This window comes from Drosophila mojavensis, unplaced genomic scaffold, assembly GCF_018153725.1.
Source record: "Drosophila mojavensis isolate 15081-1352.22 unplaced genomic scaffold, ASM1815372v1 contig_80, whole genome shotgun sequence".
Taxonomy (NCBI): Eukaryota; Metazoa; Arthropoda; class Insecta; order Diptera; family Drosophilidae; genus Drosophila; species Drosophila mojavensis.
In genome coordinates this window covers 4843091-4870479 of record NW_025318906.1, presented here as the reverse complement: position 1 = coordinate 4870479, position 27389 = coordinate 4843091, and the positions used below count along the sequence as shown (strand labels likewise).

The window sequence follows — 27389 nt, the reverse complement described above, 5'->3', positions numbered from 1 at the left end:
AGAAGCAAAGAAAAGAAAAAAGCAAAAACTGCGCTGCAATCGCCAAACAATAACAGCGAAGCCTGCAAAGTCTACAAAGTCTGGTCTGTAATTGGCAGACAGCCTAGCCGAACTCTTGGCCATATATACGGATACTATATAAGAGCCGCTTGACAATTCAATAAAACTGCGACAGTTGAGCTGAGCTGCGGCTAGTTGGCAGCTCAGGTTGCCAGTTGCAAGTTGCAAGTTGTTTGGGACTATCCTAATTATGCCGTTGTGTTTATGTGATGGGGCATTGTCAAATTTAAGAGACAGCGCGCAGGAGCAGGCAAAGGAGAAAGAGACAAGTCTATGACTAGCTAATGAAACTGCACGTTTTATGGGCGAAAGCTGTCAGCGGTTGCTGTTGCACTCACAGTTGCAGTTGCAGTTGCAGATGCTGCTGCTGCATTTACAGTTAAACCCAAAAAAGTTGACAACTAATTGAATTCCACTTAGCCAACAAATTTGCATGACCCCGCCCACAAGGCGACTCATTACGTCTGCACTTGGTAGCCATCGACATCGACAGATCTTGGTGCAGAGTTTAAGATAATTTATGTATTTTTAGCTGCTGCTGCTTCGGCTGCTGCTGCTGCTGGCATTTTGTTAGTTGGCTTTCTGGTTCTCCTCACGAACGCCCACCATCTGGCTGGCACACGAAAATAGCGCAAAGTAGTGCATCAATAAACAATAACAATGCCCGTTTGCTACAAAACAGGAAAAAATGCCCAGATATACAACGAGAGAGAAAGAGATCTGGCCGGGCCGGGCCGGGCCGTGCCACATGTGCGGATGCTGCGGATGTTGCAACTGCCGCTGGCTGTCGACAACAACAGTTGCCAGAGTCCAGGAGCAGCACTCCATAGCTGTTCCATGTAACCAAACGCTGCTTGTCAATAAAATAAAACGAAATAGAAAAAACGATAAAGAAAAAAAAAAAAAAAAAGAAAATGAAAGAAAAACTAAACTCGAGCAAGGCGCAACATGTGCAACAGTTGCAAGTTGCAGTGGCCCGCAGCAAAGTGAAAGAAATCGCCGCCAATAGCGGAAATATTAGCCTTCTGCTTGACTGGCGAGCTGCGGCTAACAGCAATGGAAACGAAGGTCCATAAAATATATGCACCTACCCAGCATCCCAATCGCCTAGGAGGGGCAAGAAGGAGAACAAACGAATGCAGGAGCAGCAGCAGCAGCAGCAGCAACTGAACTAGAAACCATGCAGACAATGTGTTTATTATTGCATTTGCGGCAAAGGCGCGCGAGATGCGGCTCACAGATTGCACGCTATTTGCGAATATTAAAAGCCATTTTATTAATTGACCAAAACTAATATTATGACTGAGCATGTGGAGTGCTGAAATTATTTCATTATCTGCGAATAGAAACTGAGTCAGCGATGACTGAAATAGCATTTAAGTGCGTTCAGCTGCAGCAGCAGCAGGTGAGAAAAAGTAGATCATGAATGCGTTAATTAATTGGATTGGGATTAGAGAAAATTGTGGGAGGGGTGCATTCAGTGGTGCGTTATTAATTAGTTGAGTTGAAGTGGAATTTAAAGAATTTAATTATTATAAGGCATTTAATTCTTATTTATAAGTAAACATATGGTAAAGTATATATAAATATATATATTTTTATATAAATAAAAATTAAATATAAAAACTTTGAATTTTCAGACTTATTAAACATAATAAAGCTAAAAACTGAATTCAATATTAGCATATTTATACTTATATAAAACAATTTACAATTTTATTTAATTTCTGGTATACAATTTCCTCAAACAATTTGAATTCTTAAAAAGGCATACGCAAAATATAAATAATTTATAACTAATCTGCTTAGTTTTTGAAGTATGTTAGCCCAACTGATGGACTAGGGTAGCATTTCACTCACTTCAGTTTCCCCAACCGCACAGGTTGAGCATTCTAGTCAGCCTCTGGCACGTAGGAAATTCCACAAAAATCGGCTCAATTGTATGTTACCCCATTTATCGTTTAACCGTTAACCGGCTGCTCATCATGGTCATGATGTCCTAATCCAATTGTCGCTGAAAGGCGAAGTCCGTAACTGGCGACCGGCACACCATGTTAGAAGTCAACATACCAAATGCCTTGACAGAACAACAACGAGGAGGACAACAACAATTCGATTGTGTTAAATCAAATGAAGCGTAATTTTTACTCAATTTATGAGGCAAACTGCAGCAGCTGACGGGGGGGAGAAGGGAGTGTGAGAGGAGCAGGAGACGGAGCAGGAGCAGGAGCAGGCTGAGTGCCAGTTACACCGTTACTAACCCCAATCCCCATGGAACGCTTAGGCTGTCAATCGTGCAGCCGCCGCTGCCGCCCACATCCCGTCGCCCCATCATCTTCCACTTGAGCACTGACAGACAGAGCCATTGGGGGTTGGTTGGTTGGTTGCTTGCTTTGACTTTGACGTGGATTTTGATGTGACTTTGGCTCTGGCCTCGGGTAAATCATATTTCTATTAATGACTTGCATATTTATGAGCTGCACACCCACCCAACCACACACCCACACACACACACATAGAAGTGAGTGCAAACAAGCTGATTTTAATAATAAATAAACAAACATAAATACAAATAGGCATTTAATGCGTAGCATTTGTTTGACGAGCTGATGCTGCGCCGATGGCGATATTCTTGGCCAGAGTCCTAAATTTCTTTGACTTTGACTTCAGTTCTATGCTGCGGGCCAACACAAACATTTAACTGGAATTCGAGCAAGCGATTTCGAATTAAATGCCTACTAAAAACCATAATAAACGTAGAACAAGGTAGAGGCGTGCCATAGCCAAGGGGGCGGGGTCAACTAGAAAAGCTGCCTTTGATGTGGCTGTGGGATTTGGTAATATCAACATGTGGCTACGATGTCTAACGACGCGTAGAAACTCTTTAAATAAACAACAAAGCCGGAAAGGAAGTTGCCAAACAACAGCAGCAACAGCAACAACAACAACAACAGCAGCATCTATGAGAAGTATGAGCATTTGCATATGGCTTCTATTTCTTTAGCTACTTTTTTTTTTTTTTTTTTTTGGCACACAACAGTTTTAGCAGCGAGTGTAACGACCCAGAGCAAAACCGGCCATAAAATGGCTAAAAAAGCGCCAAAAGAAAGAAATGAGAAATTGGCAACGGACTAAGAGATACTTCGTAAAGTTTGGAAAACAGTTGAACGAGCTGTGATGCAAGATAATTGGCAGTTCCAAAAAGAGACAAAGTGAGATTGAGAAAAAGAGAGACATATATATAAAGAATGTGACTGAGAGGCATATAAAAGGCATATGGAGTTTATTTTTTTTGTATATGTTGAATATGAATGTCTCCTTCTCTCTCCCTTTTAGACATTGTCTCTCTCTTACTCTCTCTTTCTGTCTGGCACTTTCTGCCTCTATTCCTTCTCTCTGTCTCCCCCTTGCTATTCTAAACAGAATATGTCTGACATAACTTTACTCTACATATATTAATCTATATCTAGATCTATATACCCCTTTTGACTTAGCTCCCAGAGTATATCAAATAGTGCTCACTTCCAGTACTCATTTTTCTTACATTTTTTTGTATACACATATTTGATGGCAACTACTTTTGTGTGGCCTATTCGCAGAGTATTTCCCACATCAGACCCGGGCGACACAACAATGAGCATATCAAAGTCATGCAAGCCCGCTAATAGCTCGCCCATAATGAAGTGCTAAAGCATAGTAGTAGGGATAGTAGTACTCAAGGTAAATGAACTTTTAACAATCTATAATTGACATCGGAAATGCCAGAGAAACTATAGAGGTAACTGCGAATTGAAATCGGAAATGCCCAGATTAGTCGCATCTTTAATGCCAATATATGTACGAATACTTCTAGCTAAAAGCTCTAAATGATTTGTGGGAAAAACTGTTTAGAGATGCTAGATAGGGGCTTGGCAAATATATGACTAGATTGCTAGCTGTACATTGCGGATGACAATGTAATTTGTAATTAATTTAATCTGTATAGGAAAGAGAAAGAGGAAAGAGTCTCTAGGATGAATGAATGGAATCTTTTGAATATTCTTTTGGCCTGTATTGCCTCTTATACCAGACTTCCGACTGAAACTTCAATCTAAGAATATCCGACTAGTTATTTGGCTTTACTTGTGGCATGTATGTACATATGTTGTACTGCATTAGCTTTTGTGTAATCCCCACTTTTGGACACAATCCACTTGACAACACTTGAGAATGCAGTGGCGTAACAACCAAACAACGGAACAACCAACAAATTACAAAACACCCACCGGCAACGGGCCGAACAGCTGAGCTGGCAACCCTCCGGGCAAGGGCTAACGAATGGAATTAGGAAATCTTGGCGAATCCAACAAATCATGTTAAAACCGACCCAGAGCGACTCAGAGGAAAGGACCCACGTTCGGGCGTAACTGTTTATATCGCTCTCTGGTTTTGGCTGTTTTGAAAACTGTGCGGTTAATGGGTGGATCGGGAGGAAGATGTCAGGTCTATGTGGGCGTCGACATTATCAGGGGTTGCAAATGCCTGACAGTCTGGCTTGGTTAACAATCAAAGAATTGCCCAGACAGACGGCAGCGGGCATCAAGTTTATATAATTATTTTTATGCCATAACTGTGTGGAGTGTGCCAAGGTGGGTGGGTGTGCGGCTCTGTGTCTGTATGTGTGTGTGTGAGTGTATATCTGTATCAACTCTCTGGAGATTTGAGAGAAACCGGGTCGGGCTCTTTTCAGCCATTTGAGCTGCTAACTATATGCATAATGCAATGAATAAATTGAATTATGAATGTCACAAGTCTTGCTCTTGCTCTGCTAAGATGTTGCTGGCAACATGTTGCTAGCACTCGCATGCATGTTGCCGGCTGCATTTTAATTAAAAATCCACCGTGCAAAGGCTCTAACGGATATTGTGATGCGGCCATTGAAGTGTTGTTGAAAGTGTCCCCATCTCTAATGGGCTCCCTTTCTCCGCTCTTTGCTTATGTTTGTCGTCGCTGTGCATATTTGTTTGTTAATATACAGCTAGCTGGTGGGAGGGGTATGGGGGAGCTGTTGTTGCCGTCTGCAGGGTTGATTTGGCAAACGACGCAATTTGTTGCTAGCGACAGCTACAATAACACATGGTATGCTAGCTCCACAGGGTAGTCGACGGGTAGTATGAGCTATTTGCACATTAAATACCGTTACCCGTTGCCCGCTGCCCACACACACACACACACACACACGCAGAGCGGAGCTTTCCCTTTCGCTGGCAGTGTTTCCTATTCCCTGGGGGCTCGTAAGTGTTGCCAAGCTGATTGTTTTTACGAGTGCATTGCATACTTTGCGGCGCCCAAAGGGTGGTCCACCCACCCAGCGTACAGTCCGAGCAAAAGAAAACTTGCGCGCTAATTGCCGACCAAAGCTTCAGAGGTGAGCTTCAGCAGCAGAAGCAGCAGCATATGAAATCATTAAATTTTACGATCGCTGCCACGTCTGGCCGTAGCCACCCCCTGGGCAGTGGGCTTTTTGGTGGTGCTGTCCACCACCCAAGGTGGCACAGTTGTGCGCTCAGCTGCTCGCGGCACGTGTTCAAATTACCGTGAAGACGCTTAGGGGTGAATTCTACAAAAACCAAATTCGAATTGAGTGAGTGAATTAAAAGTGGAAAACCCAGGCAATAAAGAGAGCAGCAGCAGCCAGAGAGACAGAGAGAGAGAGAGAGAACACACGTGCTGCTCTCTGCAGCGCTTGCCTCTCCCTCTCTCACTCTCTCACCTCTCTGTCTTGCTCGAAATATTTGTTGCAAAATATGAGCATACGTTCGAGCGTTCACTTCCTTCCTTCCTTCCTAGCGCTGTTTGTGTAGATTGCTTTGTGTCTTTCGGGGTTCGCACTGCCCTCTATGCGAGTGTATGTGTTTTTATGTATGTGTGAGACAGTGTGAGTGAGTGGCCGTAAAAGGTTGCGCTCCTTGTACGTGAGCGTGAGAGTGAGTGAGTAAGTTCACGGGGATCGTGCCTGGAAAACTTGTTCGAGTGGCTGAGCACAGTGGTGCGCCAGCTATTTTTATGTGATGAAAAGTATGCATGTCTGTATTAATCTGAATATTTATCTGATAAAGTATAAGTGTATTTTAGATATAATAATAATTAATAATAATATCAATAATAATTTAATATTAGTAATATCAATAAATAATTAAAAAAAAAATATTTAAATATTAATAATTTCATAAAATATATTATATTATTATATATATATTATATATTATATTATTATATTATATTATATTATTATATATATTATTTTGCAATATTTTTCTGTATTTTGTATACATATAAAAATATGTATAATCAGCGAAATTTACTTATTCTATTTCCATCCAATATTGCCTTCATTCGCTTCATCAATATGTATAGTAAAATCTCTTTGGCTTCTTGCATTCTATGAAATACATCTGATTTTCTCAAATCTTGACCCACTGTTTTACTTTCGAGCAACGTTCAAGTGCTTAAAAGGTGAACACTCACCGCCAGGCAGCCGCCCCTGCTGGCCGTGTCTTTGGCTACATAATTTCAACAATATGCGTGCATTGAGTACAACACCTTCCGTGCCCTTCCATGCACCGCAGATCCAACCACCCACCACCCAGGAAACCCCCCTCTTTGAAATGCACACGAAAACGAAATCAGACATAAAAACATTAAATTACAAACCCTTATTTTACACACTAAAAAAGGAAAAAAGAATAAAAGCTGGCGAGCTGGCGAAGGAAAGTCGAGACACAAAACTGAAACTGAAAATGAAACTGAAACAGCGAAATGTGGCCAGGACCAAGGACGTGGCAGAACAAAGGGGCGACTCTCGAGGCGAGGCGAGTCGAGTCGTGTTGAGTCGAGTCGAACCGCGTCGAGTCTCAGCTCTATGCTTCACAAGGGATGCAAACGCAAATGCCAGATATTAACCCCGCTCTATGCATGTGAGAGTGTGTCCCTGTGTATATGAGAGTGTGCGTCTGTGTGTGTGTGTGTGTGCGAGTGTTTGTTGTTGCGTTCTGCTTTTGTGCGATGTGTTTTCGCCGTGCCTGTCAATTTTTCGTGCCAAAACAAACGCAACGAACATTTTCGCCGATTAGAAAGAAACAATTCGTGAGTGCAACGTGAAGCGCTGCGCGTTCAGCTGTCGAAACGCTGATAATAAGACAATAAATAAATACAAACTATTAAATATTTAATGCCATAGGCAAAACAAAATAATTGTGTTAAAATCCCCAAAAGGAAATTCCCCAGAAATCTGAAAACAAACAACAAATATTACAAGTTAAAAATTCCCGGTTCAAGCTCAAGAGTCGCGTCTTCGTCTTTGTGTTGTTATTGTTTTGATGGTGCTTCCTCTTCGCGCAGTAGTTCTTTGTGTCTGTGTATATATACATGTGATGGTGTGTGTGTGTGTATGTGCGTGCGTAACTGTGTGACTCAGCGCAAATGGCAATGCGCATCTTTGTTTACCTAGAGCTGAGCTAACGCCAAACGCTGAATGCGGCGCCAAAAAATCGCAGCCTTTTGCAGCTGACAATGAGCGATTCCATTGATAATTTGCATGCCGATAACAGCAGCAGCAGCAACAATAACAATAACAACAATAGCGACAGCAATATTGCTGCTGCCGCCGCCGCCGCCGCCGCCAACAACGATGGCGACTCCGATGTGGAGGTCATCGAGGGCATGGAGCTGCTCGAGGGCAACTATCAAGTGCTGCGGCAGTGGGTGCCGCCAGCGCCCAACTATTGGGATGCGCCACCCAAGGCGATCATCAAATCGGCTGAAGTGAGGTAAATAAATAAAAGCCTACAACAAACTTTCAAATGCCCCACAAGGCAACAGCAACACAACAGCAACGAGAGCCACAAGTGCAACTGCAACATTCGAAAATACAAACTGGCCAGCGCCTTGGCAGCTTGGGTGTTGTAATTGCAGTGCAATGAGCGGTTTGCATTGCCACTCGTATACCCTGTAAACTGAATTGAATGTGTGTTTATAAGATATTAACATGCTGTGCCAAAAACTTTGTTTACTAAATACACTTAATTCACATGAATTTATAAACAATTTGTAATACGTTTCACAGCTGATAAATAATTAGATCTTTATGGAAATGCGAGAATGAGAGAGAGATATATATATAGATGAATGTATGGGCGAGAGAGCGAAATGTGAAAAACGAATGCGTTTCAGATTATAAACATAAAGTATGTAAAGCGAGAGGGTGAAAAATTGATTTGTTTTTGTTTTTTTACCCTTGGGCAATATGATAATAAATTAATATATTTTACTGAGTAAAACTATGCATATGAATCGTAATGTATTTTTTAATCAATATAAATGTAAAGAAATCTCTTGAATTATTGGGTGATAGAGTGGGGAAAATGAAAATAGAGGGAGAGAGAGTGTAATATAGTGAGGATCGAGAGATACAGAGTGATCAAAACATAGAGAGTGAAAATGAGTGAGAGAGACAGATACAGAGAGAGAGCGAATGGTAGAGAGATTAAATGACAGAGAGTGTGTGTAAGTGATAGAGAGAGAGAGAGAGAGTGAGACAGACAGAGAGAGATATCTAAAGGTAACATAGATCATATAACAGGGCATCTGCTGGTCGATCAGTGTGCAATTGAAATGTTAATTTAACTGCACATTCAATATGTTTTAATTAAGTGCCACAATTTGACAGCACATTCCACTCTTGGCTGCACAAATTGCACAGCAATTAAATCGAAATCAACTCGCGTCGAATCCAAATACGAACTCGATTTCAAACCCGATCGCCCTGATCGTCGGCCAATGGGCGGCTATCGCTCTAACGGTGCCGCTCAATAAAAGTGCAGTTATTTGTAACGCACTTTTATGGCCACAAAATGCAATTGGCAACTGGTCACAGCAATTGCCTGCTCAATGGATATGGCCTCGAGGCAGCAGAAAAACTCAAACATAAATGCTACAGCTTTACAGCTTGCAATTCATTCAATAAAAATTTGATTATTATGAGCGTCATCTAATGCATGGACAAAGAAAATAAAAAGCAACAAATATGCAGCGGGATGCAAATAAAATATTATGTGTACATGTGTATAAATCGCCATAAGTTATGGTATAACAAGATGCAAAAAAACTTGTTCCTGCCTAAGTCGCAGCGTGAAATGCTCTGATTGATTAAGTTTGTTTGTATGGAAAGGTCAATTGCCAGAGAGATTGGTTCGAAATAGAGAAAGAGAGAGAGAGAGAGAGAGAGAGAGAGAGAGAGAGAGAGAGAGAGAGAGGGAGAGGGAGAGTATACAGTATGAAAGAGAAGAGAGAGAGTAGGTATAGGGTATATACATATATACGAATATGTAAGCATAATACTATTAAGAAGTATGTATAAAGAGGCAAAAGTCGCTTACAGTTGCTTGCGGCTAACTAGTCTTACAAAACTTTCCAAATAAGTGAAGTCTCTCTGACAGTTTGCAACACTATTTGCACGATACTCCTGCTGCCTTTTGCAGCACTGGCTAAGCAAATGAAAACTTTATGACAGCTGACGAAACTTTTTGTTTGCTTTCATTCAAAGAGCGGCAAACGCAATTGTAAAGTGCATATGCCCCAAGTAGTGGCAAATAAGCATATTTGTCTGAGTGTCCGTCTCGGTCGTCTGCCTTCACTCAAGAAGCGCCAACAGTTGCCTTCTGAGTATTGCTGCCAACTGCTGCTGCTGCTGCTGGCTGCTGCCTGTCAACAGGCACCAAGTGGTATGCAACATGTGCAGCATCCAGCTATAGATTTGCTCAGATAGACACGGAGAGAGAGAGATGGAGAGGGGGCGTCGAGGGGATTCGGTTTAACAGCTCGTCCACAAGTGTCTTCGTCTGCGCCGTTGACAACTGCAACATGAGTTTGCGGAATTGAATTGAGTTGCCTTAACGTTGGCAACGCTGTGCCCCCCCCCCTGCCCCTGCCCCTGCCCCGCCGCCCGGCCTCTTGCATGGACTGGTAAATAATAAATGCATTACTTGAGTGCATGCGAAATGGAAATCAAAATGCAAACACTGCCAGATTTTTTCTGCTGCTGCTGCTGCTGCTGCTGCTGTGGCATCCAGTGCACCAGCGCAGATGTCGAATGTAGATGAGGCAGTGCTCCTACTCTCATCCTCTCCTTCTCCCACTCTGTTTACTCGCTCACAGCTTTTTGTTTTTGTCTGACGGCCCGTTAAGTGCAGCCCAAAGTTTCGCATTGCATGCACATTGTGCGAATGCTGCTGCTGCTGTGGCAAGTATCTGTTGCACGTTCTCAATATGCATTTCAGAATTACAATATGTTGATTGCATTTGCCTGGAGCACGTACATGAGCCACATGCTCCAGGCACACGGGCACACAGAGCCACAGATCCCCAAGCTCATAATAATGAGCATATTGAAATTGGCAACAAAAGCCAGCCAGCGGCCGGAAATGCGGCAGCGTTGCATGCTTCCTCTGCTTGCGGTTAGTTGGCTTTGCCCAGGACTAAATTACTTTATTTGTGCCTTCAACTCCGACTGCCAGTCGACCGGCCCCGGGTAATTGATATGGCTTTGTTTCTGTCAACTACAATTTCTATTGTTGCAGACACACAATGGCAAGTCAGAAAGCTTGCAGTTTAGTTTTTTATTGCAGCACTCAACTAAGAGTCCTTAAAAAAAAAGAGAAATATATATATACACATAAATGAGCTCTGCCAATATCATAAATATCTTAACAAATACATAGCTATATATATATATATATATTACAACATTCATGCATTGTCTATAAATCAAGTCTTATTTGTGCCCTTCTTTCATTTCAGGTAAGTTTCATTTGTTTGCCACCACGACAACTCCTTTCACTTGGCTGCCAGACACAACAACAACAACAACAACATCAACAACTACAACAACAGCAACCACAATAAAACTATAACAATTTTGAATTGTGTGAAGGCGGCACGTCAATGTCGTTGAGCGACAGGACTTTGGTATGTGTCTGTGTGTGTGTTCGCTTTGCCCTCGCTGATGTTGCTCAACAAATTACGATGACTTGTCACACGAGCCATGTGAATTTCATTTGCTTTCTGTGGATCGTTAGCAAATTAGCACAATTCTCCCAAAACATAGTTCGGGCTGCACAAATTGCAACTGTGTCAAGCATTCTGCGTAATATAGCATCGGCTAGCACGTAAACCCATTTATAAGCTATAACCAACAACTTTGACAGCTATTGTTAACTACTCAGGCCACTGCTAAATATATGGCAGAGGCCGAAAACTTTTCATTCATTGAGGCTGATAGCTATAGGTAGCGAATAATGAAATAATGTTTACTTCTATAAATAAATATATATCACTCTATAACCAACTATACTTGCTCACAATGTAAAAGGCGTATATTGAGCATATCAAACTAAAAGAGACTTGGATGTGCTCACTGCAGTCATGGCAAATTGGGAATTTCCATCTTTGATATATAAATGCCTTAGCTAAAAATATTATTGATTTCTAAGCAATGAGAATTTCATTAATTTAACTTCAGCTATATCATCGATAGACAAAGATGTTTACAGGTTTTTTTTTTATTTATACCCCATTACCATCGAAACCTTGGCAAGATCTTACTTTTCCTCAGTTTTGTATGCCAAGTAAGTTGATCGAAGAATGCTACAAGTCACATCGAATGCTGAGCTCGTCAGTCAGTATTATAAATATACATATATATTTATTTTTTGGATACAATACATACTCAACTTGCAAAGAGGGTAATCAGATATCTGCAGCTATATGGAGGCAATTGCAGAAAATAATAAAAAAGATGTGCATGAACTCAACATGGAGTCCATGGAGAACCTGTTAACCGACACAACAGATAAATCGCTTGTGACCAAAATAAACTTCCTATCAGCAAGGAATGTGTGCGACACCCGGAAACCGGTGCCGGACTGTGTGGCACACGAATTGGTGAACGAAGTCTGCGATGTGATAAAAAAGGCCCAAATCTTTGGAGTTAACGTGAGCAGCAGTGACTGTCAGGTGCTTCCCAAAATTCGTAAAAAGCTGGACGAATGCATTCAAGATGACTACGACGAAGATGATGACGACATGGATCCGCGTCTCAAGTGCTGGAAGAAAATGCTCCACGAACGCAAATTGCTGCAAAAGCGCATCGAACGACAGACGGGCAAGCGTGCGGAGGATGTCCTCTTCAATCGCCATGCGACCATCGATGCGCAGACCAAAAGGATGCTCATCCGTCTAATTGATACGGCCGAGCGCAGCGAGGGGGCGCCGCCGACTCAGAAAAAGCCGGTACTAAAGATACGCCAGGATCCGGCGCATTGCCGTCAGCTGGCCGAATTGTCCCTGGCGGAGCCTAAGCTGCCGGACTTTGAGTTCGTGGGCTTCTCGGAGGTGGCACAAATCGAGCTGGCCGACACACTGCATCCGGCCGAGAGCAAATGGCAGCGCTCCGAGGCGCTGGGCAAGCGGCTCGAGGATCAGGAGGAAAACATTATGCGTGTTCTCGAATATTGTCCAGACTTCAATCAACTGCAGCTCGCATCGGCGTCCAAGCGCTGCAAGCAAAAGGTGCTGGAGAGCCAAACAGTTGGCGAAGATCTTATTTATAAGGTGTCGACCGAAACAGTCGACGAGGCACAGCAAACGCCACCGCAATCGCAATCGCAGTCGCGATCGCGATCGGTATCGCCATCGAAATCGATGATCAAGTCAAAAATTCCGCGCCCTCCGGTGGCCGAGGTCAAGGCAACCGTAGTGCCTGCTCTCAATGCGGTTAAGATCAATGGGCGTGTCTTTGGCTTTGGCGTCGATCATGGCATCCTCAGCGATGACTTGCAGATATTCTTCCAGTGCGATCCACTGCAGCGCATGCGCAAGACCATCGTCCATCTGGAGAACATCGGCAACTGCCTCATTCAGGTGCGCTGGCAGTCGTGCGCCATCTACAAGAAGGAGCTGCAGCAGCACCTGGTGCTGAACAACGAGTTCCTGTTCGACGCCCAGCCCTTTGTGCTGCTGCCGGGGACACAGCGTCGCATCGACGTCATGTTCCAGCCCATGTGGGTGGGCATAAAGAAGCAGCGCTGGTGCATGAATCTGACGCGCTCGGCCATCTGTGGCATGCGGCGTCTCTATGTGCGCTTCCATGGCGTTTGCACTACGCCCGTGGCCTATCGCGAGCGCCTCGAGCGGGACCAGCAGCTGATCATAGACAAGCAGCAGACCCAGTTCACTGAGCGCCTGGCCTCCTTACATGCGGAGCTGGCGCCCATTGTGGAGAATTGCCAACTAAAGTGCCCCTATGAGCGTCAGCTGGACGAACGCGAACTATTTACTGCCCAAAATCCAGGCTTCAAAGTCGAGCGCTATGCGGATCTGGAGACACTCAAGGAGCTCTACATGCTGGTGAAGAAGCCACGCCAGCCGCCCTGGGACTATCGCCTGGACACGTTGAGGCAGTGCATCTACCAGCACGAGGTGCAGCAACGCGAGTCTCTGCAGAACATACTCGTCGAGGTGCTGGCTCCCATGCGCTGCAATTCTGGCGAAATCTACGAGGATCTGCATCTGAGCCAGCAGCAGGAGCGCTCGTGCTATCTCTATGTGCGCGGCATCATCAGCAGCACCATCGAGAACTGGGAGATACAGAGCGAGGGATTGGGCCAGCAGTTCTTCAAGTCCGAGCTGCAGGTCTACATCAACGACTTGGCCCAGAAGGGCGAAGAGATGCCGTCCGATTCGGTATATGTAGAGTGGCTAATCTCCCGAAAGGTTTTGCACAGCAAGTACTTCAAGGACTCGCTCTTCATACAGACCTACACGCTGGTCTGCGATGCTGTCGAAAATATTGTGTCTGCCATTGAGAGCACCAAAAAGGTTTAGGAATGTACTCAAAATGTCCATCTAGTGCTCGTCTGCCTCGTTTCTCACTTCAAATCGAGTTTCGATTTTTGTACTTTTTTTTAGAGATTCCAAATCGAAATCATTCTCTAAATATACCTAATTGGAATATTTAAACTAGTTTCAATTGTATTTGTATACTTATTTCTCCGACCATGAACGACCACAACACTTCAAGTGGATGCGACTTGAAGGAGGCTTGCAGCATTGGGGATCGCAAACTACCCAGGAATAACAACATGGACGGCGATGATCCATTCACAATGATCAACTTGAATCACAATACGCATTCATCTCTTCAATTCCCTGGGGGTTCTTCGAGTGACCAGTTTAAGGCTGGACCCTGCATCACTCAGTACAGTGAGCGCATTGTCGAGGAAATATTGTACGCGATCTTTGCGGAGCGACGGGGACATTTTCCCGAGACATCGTCGTCCTGTGACATTCCCAAATTCGAGGAGCTCAAGCAAAGAGACTCTGTATCGCATGTGGACAAGCGACTGCAGTACTGGCATGAAATGCTACAGACGCGTCGTAAGATGCAGAATCGTGTCGAAATCGAGACCGGCAAAACCCCGGAGCAGGTGCTCTTCAATCGTTCTTCGACCCTTGACAATCGCAACAAGGAGACGGTTAAACGACTCATGAGCTACGCCGAGCGTGTTAAGCCCGCCAACCTGGCCAAGAAGCCAGTCAGTGCTCTTATAGAGCGCGAAGACCCCTGCACCTGCAGGCTGATGGAACCCGTGCCCGAAACCTGGCCACAGCCGGAGCTGCGGGGTGAGCAAAATGTCGAGATCATCGGACTGCCGGCAGTTGTGCAGGAGGAGCTGTTGGGCTCAGACGCGGCCCGGTACCAGCTGCGGAGCTGGAATTGGATGAACTCTCCGGTGCTAGATGAGCGCATCGATGAGCAATTCAATGACATAACCAAGGTGGTGGAATTCTTTCCCGATCTGCAGCAGCTACAAGTGAAGGGCATCAGCATAGACAAGCTGCGGCCTCAGCCAAAAGTTAAGAAGATCGGCGAGGAGAGCATACATTCAGTGTCCACTAGCACCGATAAGTCCTGCTCAGGGGAGGATCAAATGTTGTGCGATGACTGGACGGAGCCGATGATAACCGAGTTCGAGGCAGAGCCAGAGCCTCCCGAGCTGGCACTCAAAGTGAACGGCAAGGAGTATATTGTGTGCGAGAAGCCCTTCACTGACTGCTTTGAAATACTCACGAAATTCACATGCGAGCCGTACCAGCGACGCATTAAGCATGTGCTCAGGCTCCAGAACATTGGCAAGCAGACGCTCTCGTTTCGCTGGTCGCAGGGCATCTACTACTACAATCGCGGATCCCTGCTGCTGGCCAAGGACAATGAGTTCTTCTTCGACACGGACAACTTTCGACTGACCCCCGATCAGTGCTATAATCTGATTGTTTTGTACCAGCCCCGGAAGGTGAGCATGGCCGTTGAGCTGTGGCGCCTGCAGGTCGAGCCGCGCATCTTTTGCGGGCATCATGAATCGATGCAGCTGCGCTTCCATGGCCGATGCACCCCACCCAAGGAGTACTTGGCCCGGCTCCGGGAGCTGCACTGCAAAACAATTTGCTTTGCCAACACTGTTGTGATGGACGAGCTGACGGGACATCTGGGCGATTTGGTGCCGTTGATAGAGCCGCCGCCCGCGTGTTGTCCCTATGAGCGCGCCCTCGATGAGCGGGAGACGTTCAACTCTTTGAATCCGGGATACAACTGTATGCGCTTCGACGATCTGGAGGTGCTCAAGGGCATGCACAAGCATTTGAAGAAACCGCGCGAAAAGCCCTGGGACCTGCGCTTGGAGACCATCAAGATGCTGATCATGCGCATCGAGAACACAGCCGAGCGGGAGAAAATGTTTAAAAACCTGATGATCTTGCAGGAGCCCCTACTTGGCGCGGCGCCTAGCCTGGACATGGTTTCGCGCATAGATGAGCAGAAACAGCGCACCAGATACATTTATGTACGCGGTGCCATATGCAATTGCATCGAGGAATGGGAGGATCTTGTCTTTATTGTCGAGGAGTCATTCTACAAGCCCGAACTGCAACGCTACTACATGCACCTCTTGGACGAGGCCGAAGAGGAGGAGGAGGACAATGAGTATGCGGACCCATTTGCGCCTAAAGCGGAGCCGGATCCGACTGCCAAAATCAAACTTATTCCCGACATCGATCTCACTGAAATGGTCTTCGATGAGAAGGTCAATGCTGCGGTCATGAAGAAGCTACATCGATCCAAATACTTTCGCGATGCTCTCTACATACAAACCTATTCGCATTTGTGCAATATTGCCGAGGATATCGTTTCGGTCATTGAGAGCAGTGAACTGGTGCCGACTTAAGGCCGAAAGTTCAGCAATTTAGTTGTATTTTAATTGACGCAGGATGAAATTTCAAGTTATATACAATGAACAGCAATATAGCAAATTACTTGCCCAGAATTCAATTAAATTATTTATAGCTTATCTTATTTTTTTAGATTTGAGATTTATTTTAATCAGGTCTCGCTATCCACTTGCTCCTGTTGTCAGTTTAAAAACACATGACATAATACTCATAATCCTAGCTAATTTCAACTTTTGATCCTTATAAATTGGTGCCATGGCGAGTCAGGAAATCTTTGAAATAGGCGCAATTTCGGAAGCGCAAGAAGATAAATGCTTGATCTATGATATTGTGGATGGCATATTTCAGCGTTACGAGGAATCAGAATCGCAGCCAGAGGAGCAGTGCGTGTCAGGCCAGGACTTTAGCTATGTGGACAAACGTTTGCTCTACTGGAAGAATATGATTCATAAGCGCCGAGCGCTGCAGCGAAGACTATGCCTGGCCACGGGCAGGCAGCCAGAGGAGCTGCTCTTCAATCTGGACAATCGCGAGGAGCGGACTATCAAGCGTATTCTGGATCACACCTCGCGTAAAGACAGCTTGGTGTGCAACGAATCTCTAGATTATGTGGAAATTGTGGGTCTACCAAAACGGATTAGTGAGGAGATGGATTGTCCGGGCCCTAAGCGAAACTCGTGGGGCGAGTCGCAAATACTTGCGACGTGTCTACAGCTAGAGAAAACAGGCATTAGAAATGTGCTCGAGTTCTGTCCGAAGATCGATCAACTTATGTTGGTCGGCCGGAATCTGTGGCGTAGGCAGCCCTGTGTGAGAACATCGGGTCATACGATATCGAGTATTACGCCAAGCGACGTACTCGAAAGGCCAGCCGAAAAGTTAGCAGCGGTTACTTCGAAAACCAGAATTCTGCAAGCCGCCGTCTCGGAGCTGGCGGTGAGCTTCAATGGCACCACATATCGGCGCCATCGGCCGGAGTTTTCGCCCATTGTGGAGCGTAAGTTCGTGAGCAATCCGTACGAGTACTCCTATCGCACCATAATACGCATCGAGAACAACGGCCGTGAGTTGATCAACTTTAGGTGGAGCTGCGCCGAGTCGTTTGCCTACAATCGAACGCTTTTCAGCAAACCGGACGATGTGTTCGTCTTCGACAAGGAGCCGTTTCCCCTCCGGCCGGGCGGCGTGCGCGAAGTATCGGTGCTCTTCCGCCCGCGCAAGGTGGGCATCGTTAAGCAGCGATGGTTGCTCAAGACAAGTCCTCGCATATTCTTCCGCTGCCCCTATGCCCTGACCCTCAACATGCATGGCAAGTGCACGCCCCCGCAGGAGTACCTGCAGTTGCTGCGAGAGAGAATGCTCCTCAATCGAACGTATGCGACGAATAGAGTTGTGCGACCACAGGCGATGCTCAAGCCGCTGCCGATTCTCTGCCCGTATGTCAGACAGCTGGAGGACAATGAGGCCTTCAATCAGCGCAACGTGGGCTTCCATTGCGAGCGCGACCATGACATGAGAGACTTGAAGAGGTTTTTCTATTTGGTGAGGCCAGAGAACTGTGGCCTGGAATGGGACTACAGTGTGAGCCTGCTGATTGAGCTGGTCTGCATCAAAAAGGACACGCAACAGCGCATCAGCCTCTTTGAGCAGCTGCAGTCGCTCTTGGCGCCGTTGCGTGGCCGAACAACGCCGCTCAAGCTGAGCGATTCCGTTCACAAGCTGAAGCAACGGCAGTGCACGAAATTCATCTTTGTGCGCGGCATCATCGCCAATGGCATTGAGCTGTGGGAGCAACAGCTTTCCATGTTTGTGCCACAGATATGCACCAAGGGCAGCTGGGCACAAAAGAAATCCCTTCGAGACGCCATATATATATACACATTCTATAGACTGTGCAATATTGCCGAAAATATTGTCTCCGTTATCGAGAGCACTGAGCATGTCTAGTAGTAAATGTAACTAAAACAAATTACACACTCACACACACACACAAAACAAAACCACAAACATCAAAAAATCAACAAAAAACTAAAAAAAAAAAAATATAAAATATAAAAAAATACAAAAAAATCTCAACACAATTCTTTGTTTAAGTCATGAAGAGCCATCGATTGTATCGATTGAGATATGCACGCGAGAAGCAAGGGCCACAGGTCAGCGAAGCTAACACCCTGTCAAACAAGTCCAAGTCGTCCGATTTTTTCCGAGAGCACGGCAATTTGAAGCAGGTCACTCGCCAGGATGGCAAAAATATAGTTGAGGACATAATCAACTCGATATTCGACAAAGAAGCGGGCAAATATGTTGCCTCTAGTTCGCGATGTTCGATCGTGACGGGCTTCGAGGGCAGCGAGCATATGGATAAGCGGCTCAAGCAGTGGCACGACACACTGCGCGATCGCGCCCGAGTGCAGGCGAAGATCCATCAGCGCATCGGCCGCCGACCCGAGCAGATGCTGTTGAACCAGAGCGGCACATTGGATCAGCGCAACAAGGGCAATATTAACCGTATAATAGACTACGCGGATCGCCTGAATCCCACCCGCCTCGTGTCGCAGCAGTACGGCGTTCTGCCCGCTCATTCGGATGCAAAGCAGTGTGTCTTTGTGCCAGAGGTGCAGCAGACGGTGCCACTGCCGGAACGCTCGGGCGTTGCTGATCTGGAAATCACGGGGCTGAGTAACGCGACTAATCAGGAAATATTTGGGGTGGAAAACGCACGCAAGGGCAAGACCAGTTGGATCAATTCGGAAGAGCTCGAAAAGAGTCTCAACTTGAAATATATGGATATTGATCGTGTCGTCGAGTTCTTTCCAGATATGAGAAAACTCGAAGTGATTGGCAGTAATCCAAATTTAATTGGAGAGCCTCAATCGGATATAGATCTGCTGGCAGTAAAGTCAATATATTCCGTGAGTAGCATCACCGAAACGAACTCACCTGCAGAGGATCAGAAGCCACCTGTCAAGGTGCCCTTAGAGCCGAAGGTCGTCAGTGTGGGCCTCAGGGTCAACGATAGAGAATTCATTAAGGACCATTGCGGCACCTTGCTTCCCTCTGCACGCTTCGAGTACCACTTTGAGTGTACGCCATTCGAGCGGCAATTCAAGCAGGTGATGCGCCTCGAGAATATCGGACAGAATATTTTGTTTTGCGAATGGCTGTTAGCCGATCCGATGATGCACTATTGCCGCCGTTGCTTCTTCTTTGAGCGGAACCAATTCCGACTGTATCCGGGCGATGTGCACATCATAAATGTCATGTACCGGCCGAATGAGGTATTATTGACCAGACAGTTTTGGAAGTTGCGAATCTTTCCCCACATCTTTTGCAGCCGTCGTAATGGCCTGATGCTGCTGTTAGTTGGAAAGTGCGTTGCACCACCGGAGTATCTGTGGAAGATCAACAAGCAATTGGATCTGGTCATAGACAAGTCGCTCAAGGCGAGAACTGTCAGCCTGACCCAACTGCATGCCGAGCTGGCGCCACTTATCAAGCCCCACGAGCAGCTGCATCCGTACGAGCGAACACTCGACGAACGGGAGCAGTTCAATATCCAAAATGTGGGCTATCATTGTGAACGGTTTGACGATATCGAAGCGCTTCGTGCTCTCTACAATGAAGTGAAGATGCCACGCGAGCCGGCGTGGGATATGCGCTTGGACACCATCAAGCGATTCATAATGCGACTGCCCGACCCCAATAGGCGTGTGATGTACTTTCAGATTCTGCTTAACATCCTGCCGACGCTCCACTGCACCAGAGATCAGCAATCCCCGATGCACTGCGAGCACAGCAATGAGCGGGAGCGTTCGTGCTTCATCTATGTGCGCGGCTGCATTGGCAACGGCATCGACGAGTGGGAAGACCTGATGATGGGCATCGAAGAGAGCTGCTTCAAGACCGAAATACATCGATTCTGTACTCTCAAGGATGAAACGCCGAACACGCCCTGCCTAAAGAAGCTCAAAGACGAAAATCCTGCCGTCTATGTGCACAGAGTGATGCAGGGCAAGAAATACTACAGAGATGCGCTCTACATGCATACTTACACACAGCTCTGTGACATAGCCGAGAACGTGGCCTCAGTTATCGAGAGCACACAGTACGTCTAAATCGTGGCACAGACTTGTTGCCAATGTACAACAAATTGTAGCATACGCTCGAGTGTTTACTGTAGCAAGAGAAAATATGCTACAATGCTTTTATATTCTGCAGCTTCAGCTGATTGTCTATAGCATTGGCATACTTTTTGTAGTCAGTCGTATAAATTTGTAGTTATGTATAACAGTAAATGAAAATGTAAATGTAAAGGGAAACAATTTAAAAATGTAAATGGTAGAGTAAATATAGAAAATTGATTTTAATATGACATCGAGGGGAACTCTTTAAATCGTTACACTCCACTGGGAATAGACCCTTATTGATTTCAGCTTGAGTTGGCGATGGCAAGCTAGAGGGCAGGAGAAAAACTATTTCATGCTTAAGGACACACCTGTGTCCTACTATTCCGCCTGTGGGGCTAACTTTTGTCATTATTACGACGTTTTATGGCCAAAAGAATTGCCCATTTTCGTTTGGCTGGCTCTCAGAGCCAAGGCTCTAATGGCTCTGGGCTGTTGCAAATGTTCTTTCCCCCTCGGCAAAGTTTTTCCATTCTCCCAGTTCGATTTGTGCTACTTTGCATTGATTTGATGACACTTTGGGGGTTATTTTATTTGGCTAATAAACGCTCCCACATCGCTCGTCGATTGCGTGTCAAAAAGTTGTCAGTTCTCGGCTGTCGGTTGTCGGTTGTCAGCTGCGGGCAGCTGGCTCGTTGGTGTCTGTTGAAATGTGTCGACAAACGAGGCCATTATGTTTGCAATTAGCCAAATTGATTTTGTGATAGCAAGCAGCTCATATCCATATACATACATACATAACGATACGCATTTAGGGCCACATTTAATACGCATTTAATCTGATATCCATTTTCCTATTTTGCAGGTAAGCGAACAAGCGCATTCCCATTGATTTCATATGCAATACGGGGTAAGTTTTAAGAGGGCCCCCCCAGGCGCCGGCTTCACACGCTGCAGTGCTCTAGAGTGTCTTCAGTGTCTAGTCATAAATCATAAGTCAATGCTCGGAAAAAAGAGCAAACATTTCCGCTCGCATTGTTTTGATCCCTAATTAACCCACAGACCGCAAACAGACAAGACATCAGCAGAGCGCGTTAATGTCGTGTCTCTGGCTTAATGACCAGCCACCAAAGCACTCCAACCGAGTGCTGCTCAACATATTGACCAACTAACTGGCATTCGCTGCGCTCCATATGTGGTCTTGGAAATGCAACTTGACCTTGAACTTTTCTTATTCTACTCTACTTAACGCACAATTAGACAATAATATATAATTTACAGTTTTATTGTACGATTCAATGAATGCACAATTGTTGGTAGGCTGCCTTAAATTTATTTCATTGTGAATATTTTATGAAAATACTCTCTCCTAATTATCCAACTCATCCCTGGTGCAAGTTCATTTATTAATGACATTATAAATTAGGCCTAGTTGTAATAATTTTAAAATTATTTTCATATATGAACATTGACCTAGCAGTTACACTTAGTTAATTTTCTGAGCACAATTATCCATTGGGGTTACTGAGATATATAACATGAGGAAATATCTTCTGATTTGCACAAATTATATGGAATGCATTATAATATGGTATTCATAAATTAATTTTAAATATCAATGGCATCGAATTCTACTTCTTAAACATGATTTTCAAGCACAAGCTCTCGCCTTAAAGATAACCTAATTAACATATTAATGGGAGATCGTAAAAGAGACCTTGTTTGTTATTGCGTTTTCTCAGGTCCCGCATTTTTATTATTTATTTATTTTTTTTTTTTTTTTATCAACAATAATAATCTTATAGATCATAAAATAATTTTTTTTTTATTTATTATAAAATAATAGATCATGACTGATCTAGCAGAGCAAAATAACTGGTGACAAAAAACTGTTGCATCTTTTAGGCGCTTTCGAATATCAAAAGCGCCACCTATGGGTCGAAGCTGAAGAGCGTGCTAGGGAACATAACATAAATATTCCTGAGCTAACAGCAAGCTTTAACATAATGCGAATCTGTAAATAAATAATATAAATTAATATATTAAAAATAAGAAAATATATTATTGAAAATATTATGAGAAAAATATTCATATATATATAATTATTTTAGGCCAACAAAATTAGAAAAAAATTAATTATTAGGCATGTTGATCGCAAATGCATAATGCATTTTCAATGCAGCCTAAATACAGGCAACGCAAAAGTTAACAGCATGCAGAGAGTCGACTGCTGCGCATTTTAACATTTGTGGCATGTGCGAGTGCCGCAGTTTGAGAGCGACAGCGCATGCGAACGGTTTGCACCTGTTGCCAGCGCGCATTACACTCGCTTGTTTTTCATTGCGGATCGGGTCTCGGGGTCGAGCACGCTGCCAGTTTGTCGTGCGCCAGATCTGTCGTTTACCGTTGCTCGAGTTTGAGTTGCCTAAAGCGTAACAGCACCGGCAGCACCAGCAAACAACAACAACATCCAAGTTGTCCGCAAATCAATAACAGAGTTTGTAGCGCAGTGTCAAAGGATAAGCAACAAATTACGAAACGCGAATCGCAGGGCTTGGTAAAAAGTTAAGGCCAAGTCTCGAGTGGGATAAGCCGCTAAGCGGCAGCGCGGCAAAGTGTTAAAAGGTGCGTCGCGACGCTTCGATGTCTACATTGTCAACAGTGCGCTACACAATAACAACAACGAAAAATCCAAATAAAAAATTAAACATAAAAAGGTTCACAAGATAAAAAAAAAAAAAAAAAAAAAATGAAATTCGAGACTGATTTGAAATGCGAAGCACAGGCGTCATTGCGGCTGGCTTAACGACTTTATGTCTCTCTCAATAAGTGTGTGTATATGTGTGTGTTTGTCTGTGCTTGTAATATTTTTTGTCTTTATCAGTGCGGCGAGAATCGGGCGATCATTATGAAATTTGATGGTTGCAAACGAATGACTTAGGCAACGAACCTGTGCCAGCAGCAGCAGCAGCCAACTTAATGACCATTCATAACGCACTCAATTTGATTCATTTGCCTGATGCGTCTCTGGCGCACTTTCACCACGCTACGCGCTGCAAATGAAGTCATAACCAAATAAGCCAACCAGCCAAGCAGCGCCATAAAAAACTATCAACCACATACATAAAAAAAAGGAAGAAAAAAACACTTGCGCAAAGCCATATAAAGTCTGCTGAAATAGTTGCAAATAATTTGATTATTGGTCGTCGGCGGCTACGTCGGCTTTCTCTATGCAGCTTCTGATCCAATTACGTGCGTCCAAAAACTCCCACAATGACATGATCTCTAACATGGCTGCAATGTGTCAACAATGGCTTGTTAGCCCAGCAACCATCGGCATCTGCACACACTCGGTGTGTGGGCCGTTTGCAAAGCAAGGCAGAAAAAATAAATATAAACTGCAAACATGTTATGCTAAGACCTGGTGTGTTCACCAATAAGCTGTCAATAAGACAGCCAGTGTAATGTTGGTTTGTGTCTCCGTGTGGGCGCTGGCTGGCTTGGTTAAGTTATCTGTGATTTCTAATTGCCTGACATGCCAATTAATGTGGATTGGCTATTGGCAATTGGCAATTGGCGATCGGCAATTGGCAACTCGCTTTATTGGGTTAAATGCCACAAGCCGAATGCTGCAGCGAGAGTGTAAATTGCAATAGACTCATTGACCATGCAGACGCTATTGCATTTGGCGGGCTGGCCGCGTAACGCCTTCATTAAAACTGGCAACTGTGGATGCTACCATTTTCTGCGCTGCGCACCAAAGAAGAAGAAAAAACTTTTTAATTAAAACTAGACGCAGCAGCCGTTGCAGCAGCAACAGCAGCAGCAGCAGCAGCAGTAGCAGCTCTTGGTGTCTATTTGATTGACAAGCGGAACTGGTACGAAAGAGAGGTGCGAGGGGGCCAGAGCCAGAGATACAGGTTAATTGTGTCCATTTAGCCAGGCCGATGCCACAGCTGCAGCGCTGCTGATGGAAAGTGCCAGGGCAGCGCAGCCTGCAATTTTGTGGCCATATTTTATGATTACGCAGCTTAGCTAAACTACAAAATTCTTTTCGCTATGGCGTTAATTATGCTGCCCGGCGGCAGTAGCCAAAAAAAAATGGGAGAAAAAAGTCAAAACTGTTGTTTATGGCCAAGAAATGCTTAACAGCCAATTACGGCCACAAGACTTTCTCTAGCCAAATTGCCGGACTGTATTAATTTGTTAGTTTCACGCAATTGTCAGAGCGTAAACAATGTCGTTTTTTTTTTCTGTTTAATGTGCATCGATTTATAGCTAACGCCTCTCGAGCCAAATAAAGAACAGCCGAAGATGTTTACAGTTATTTATATTGTAGTTTTAGCATAACAACAGCATCGAGTGCGTGTGTGTGTGCGTGTGTGTCATGTTGTGGGTCAACAACCGTTGAACAGCAGCGCGTCTTGTAGTAGCATCTGAGCATCAGTCAAGTTCGTTGCCTAAGTCTTTCGTTTCGACGCATTCTGCTTGTAATAAAAATTGTTTTTTCTGCTGTTGCTTTAGCGCATTAATCATTTCCATATCAAAAGTGCTTTTATGCCTTTTTGGGCGCTAATTGAGGTTTTTTTGGCCAACAATTAGCCAAATATTGTTGCGTCTTTTGTTTGTCGTTGGGATCTTTTTTCTTCTGTTTTCTCTTTCGCATAGCGATTTGCTGTGTATTCATAAATCATAAAAAATAGCCAAATAAAAAAAAAAGCTGGTCGTAAATTAATTAGGCAACTTTACGACTATTTAAAGAAGGAAGTATGCTGCTGCTAATGATGATCTGCTCCGCTCTGCTCTGGCGAGAATGGGCGCAAGCGCTACGTTAAATGATAAATGATAGTGCAGTCAGCTTGAAATAGTTGCCGTTGCCTCAATTGCCCAGCCTGACTGACTGCCTGCCTGATCATCATCATCGCCATCGCCATGGCCATCATCATTATCGATATGCGTTGCAATTGTAACTGTCAAGCTGTCCGCTTGCGTTAGCGTGCAAATCATCTTTGCAATAGATAAAAAACAACTGGTTCACAGCCGTCGCTCTGAGCGATTCGAATTCGATCTTCGAATCTGTAAATGGAGCGAGCGCTGTATTTTGATTGCATTTGACATACAACAACACGTACCAGCTTGACTCTCAGATAAGACACGACTCGCTGTTAATTAAAGCTCAGCCAAGCCAAGCCACAACAAACGCCCTCACGCCACTCCCTCCTCTCTCTCTCTCACTGTCTTTGTCTAACTCTTGCAATACATTTCATTTGCATTTTTGTTTCCCTTTTTATCCATTTAGATGCAATTAAGTTTTTCATTTAAAAGCCAATCAATTTGCCAAGACAAAAAATACGAAACATTTTGCACAGCTTAATGATCGAGCAGCCCGAGAGCCATTAGCCAAGGCGTTAGATGTTTATCGACTTCAATGAAATATGAGACAGCAGCAGACAATGGCTCATTAGAGCGCCTAGAATACTCCAAAGCTTGGCTGGGCCCAAAACAAGTTTTTGGCTGCTGCCTAAGAGCCTCTAAGTTTTGTTTAGTGTTTTTTTAGGCCTCGCTAAACTGTGTTATTAGAATTTCCACAGTCGGCGTAAGTCGAGAGAGTTTTGTCTAAATTATAGTTTGGGCTGCCACATAAAATATACAAACAAGTTAATCCATTAGCGGGCGCGGTCACCAGATGCCACGGCTGCCGCTGTTGCTGTTGTTGTTTCTGCTGCTTCTTCTTCACTTGACGTATGCCAACAACAACAACTCGTTGCTTACAGTTATAACTGGTAAATCGTATATTGTAGCGCCTGTTATTAACCACTCCAGCTCAAGCTTTGTACTCAAACCATTCGTATGCTAATATCGAATATGTGTCAGCAGCATCAGCAGCTCCAGCATCTGACTGATTTGATCCACGTTGGAAATTATGATATTTACTGTTTGCGGTACTCATCCGCAGAGGTCGCCGAGTTAAATGAGCCGTATCTTCTAGTGGCTTCTAAGCCGATGACTAAACCTGAAGGCTTGTGGCATTGTTTGAGATGTTGATAACACAATTTTCAAAAATGTGGCAAAGAAAAATAAGATGAGGCAGAAGAATGGGAAAAGAACACTTGAGCGCGGCTTTCACATGCTTACCAAGAATTTGAGTTGCGGTTGGCTTTTTCAAATTCGTTTGGCTTCAAGTTTTGTTGTTTTTCTTTACTTTATTTTTTGTTGGAGCGACTTCTGTGGATCTTTGCGTTGGCTGCCGCATGTGGCATGTGGGCGTCCTAGACAACAGGCAGCGACAAAGGGCGTTATTAGTTCAAAGTCGTGAACAGGCGTGGGCCAGCTGCTGCTGCTGCTGCAGGTACTGCAAGATGTCCTAGATAGCAGCGAGTGTAAAACAGATTTCCGGCTAACTGCCTAGTTGAGTGAGTCGCTGCGCGATTCTGATTTACAATTGCTGGCTAACAGCTGTAAACGCGGCTCAGAAGTAAACCAAGACAAAGCAATTGACTCTTTAACCCGCATTGCATGAATAGCGGCAATTGCAGCAAATATGCATAAATAGCAATAAAATTAATTGCAATACTCTCTGTCTGCTTGTCTGTCTGTCTGTCTGGTTGTCTGTCTGCTTGCATGTCTTTCTCTCTCTCTCTCTCTCTCTTGCTGTCATTTGCCACGCAATTTTCACGCAAGAGGAGAGAAAAAAAGCGCCGCCAGCATTGAAAACTTGGCAACTTGACAAATGTTGCGTTGCAATAAAATTGTAAAGCGCAAAACGAAATAAAATAATAATAGTAAAAGTAGTCATAATAAAAGAGCACAGCATAAAACTAGACAAGGCAATTGCAGCTAGCTTGATTGATGGCAGCGCCGCCAGCAATAACAGCAGCAGCAGCA

General features: G+C 44.5%; 4 protein-coding genes across 5 annotated transcripts in view; all 4 read left to right on the top strand.

Moving 5' to 3' along the window:
- The window catches only part of LOC6578741 (protein prickle), an 80151-nt gene that overhangs the window by 20206 nt on the left and 32556 nt on the right, over nucleotides 1-27389 (top strand). The window contains exon 1 of one of the 2 annotated variants that reach the window (XM_032730533.2): nucleotides 7135-7868. The exons of the other annotated variant lie outside the window; for it this stretch is intronic. Coding sequence (XP_032586424.1) covers nucleotides 7612-7868 — 257 coding nt within the window. The 5' untranslated portion in view covers nucleotides 7135-7611. Of the gene's footprint in view, nucleotides 1-7134; nucleotides 7869-27389 lie in introns of those variants that run through there. 2 annotated transcript variants of the gene reach the window in all.
- LOC6578746 lies at nucleotides 11744-14118 on the top strand. Its single transcript, XM_002004618.4, has one exon. The coding sequence runs from the start codon at nucleotides 11863-11865 to the stop codon at nucleotides 13978-13980; it is 2118 nt and encodes a 705-aa protein (XP_002004654.2). The 5' UTR covers nucleotides 11744-11862; the 3' UTR covers nucleotides 13981-14118.
- LOC116804156 lies at nucleotides 14154-16485 on the top strand. Its single transcript, XM_032730534.2, has one exon. It carries the CDS (start codon nucleotides 14154-14156, stop codon nucleotides 16374-16376), a length of 2223 nt encoding a protein of 740 aa, XP_032586425.1. The 3' UTR covers nucleotides 16377-16485.
- Nucleotides 16545-18477, top strand: LOC6578744. The gene has a single exon (XM_002004616.4). The coding sequence runs from the start codon at nucleotides 16636-16638 to the stop codon at nucleotides 18325-18327; it is 1692 nt and encodes a 563-aa protein (XP_002004652.1). The 5' UTR covers nucleotides 16545-16635; the 3' UTR covers nucleotides 18328-18477.

Excerpts from the sequence above, each read along its gene's own strand:
- LOC6578744 (XM_002004616.4), top strand. The coding sequence starts at position 16,636 with ATGGCGAGTCAGGAAATCTTTGAAATAGGCGCAATTTCGGAAGCGCAA.
- LOC6578746 (XM_002004618.4), top strand. The coding sequence starts at position 11,863 with ATGGAGGCAATTGCAGAAAATAATAAAAAAGATGTGCATGAACTCAAC.
- LOC116804156 (XM_032730534.2), top strand. The coding sequence starts at position 14,154 with ATGAACGACCACAACACTTCAAGTGGATGCGACTTGAAGGAGGCTTGC.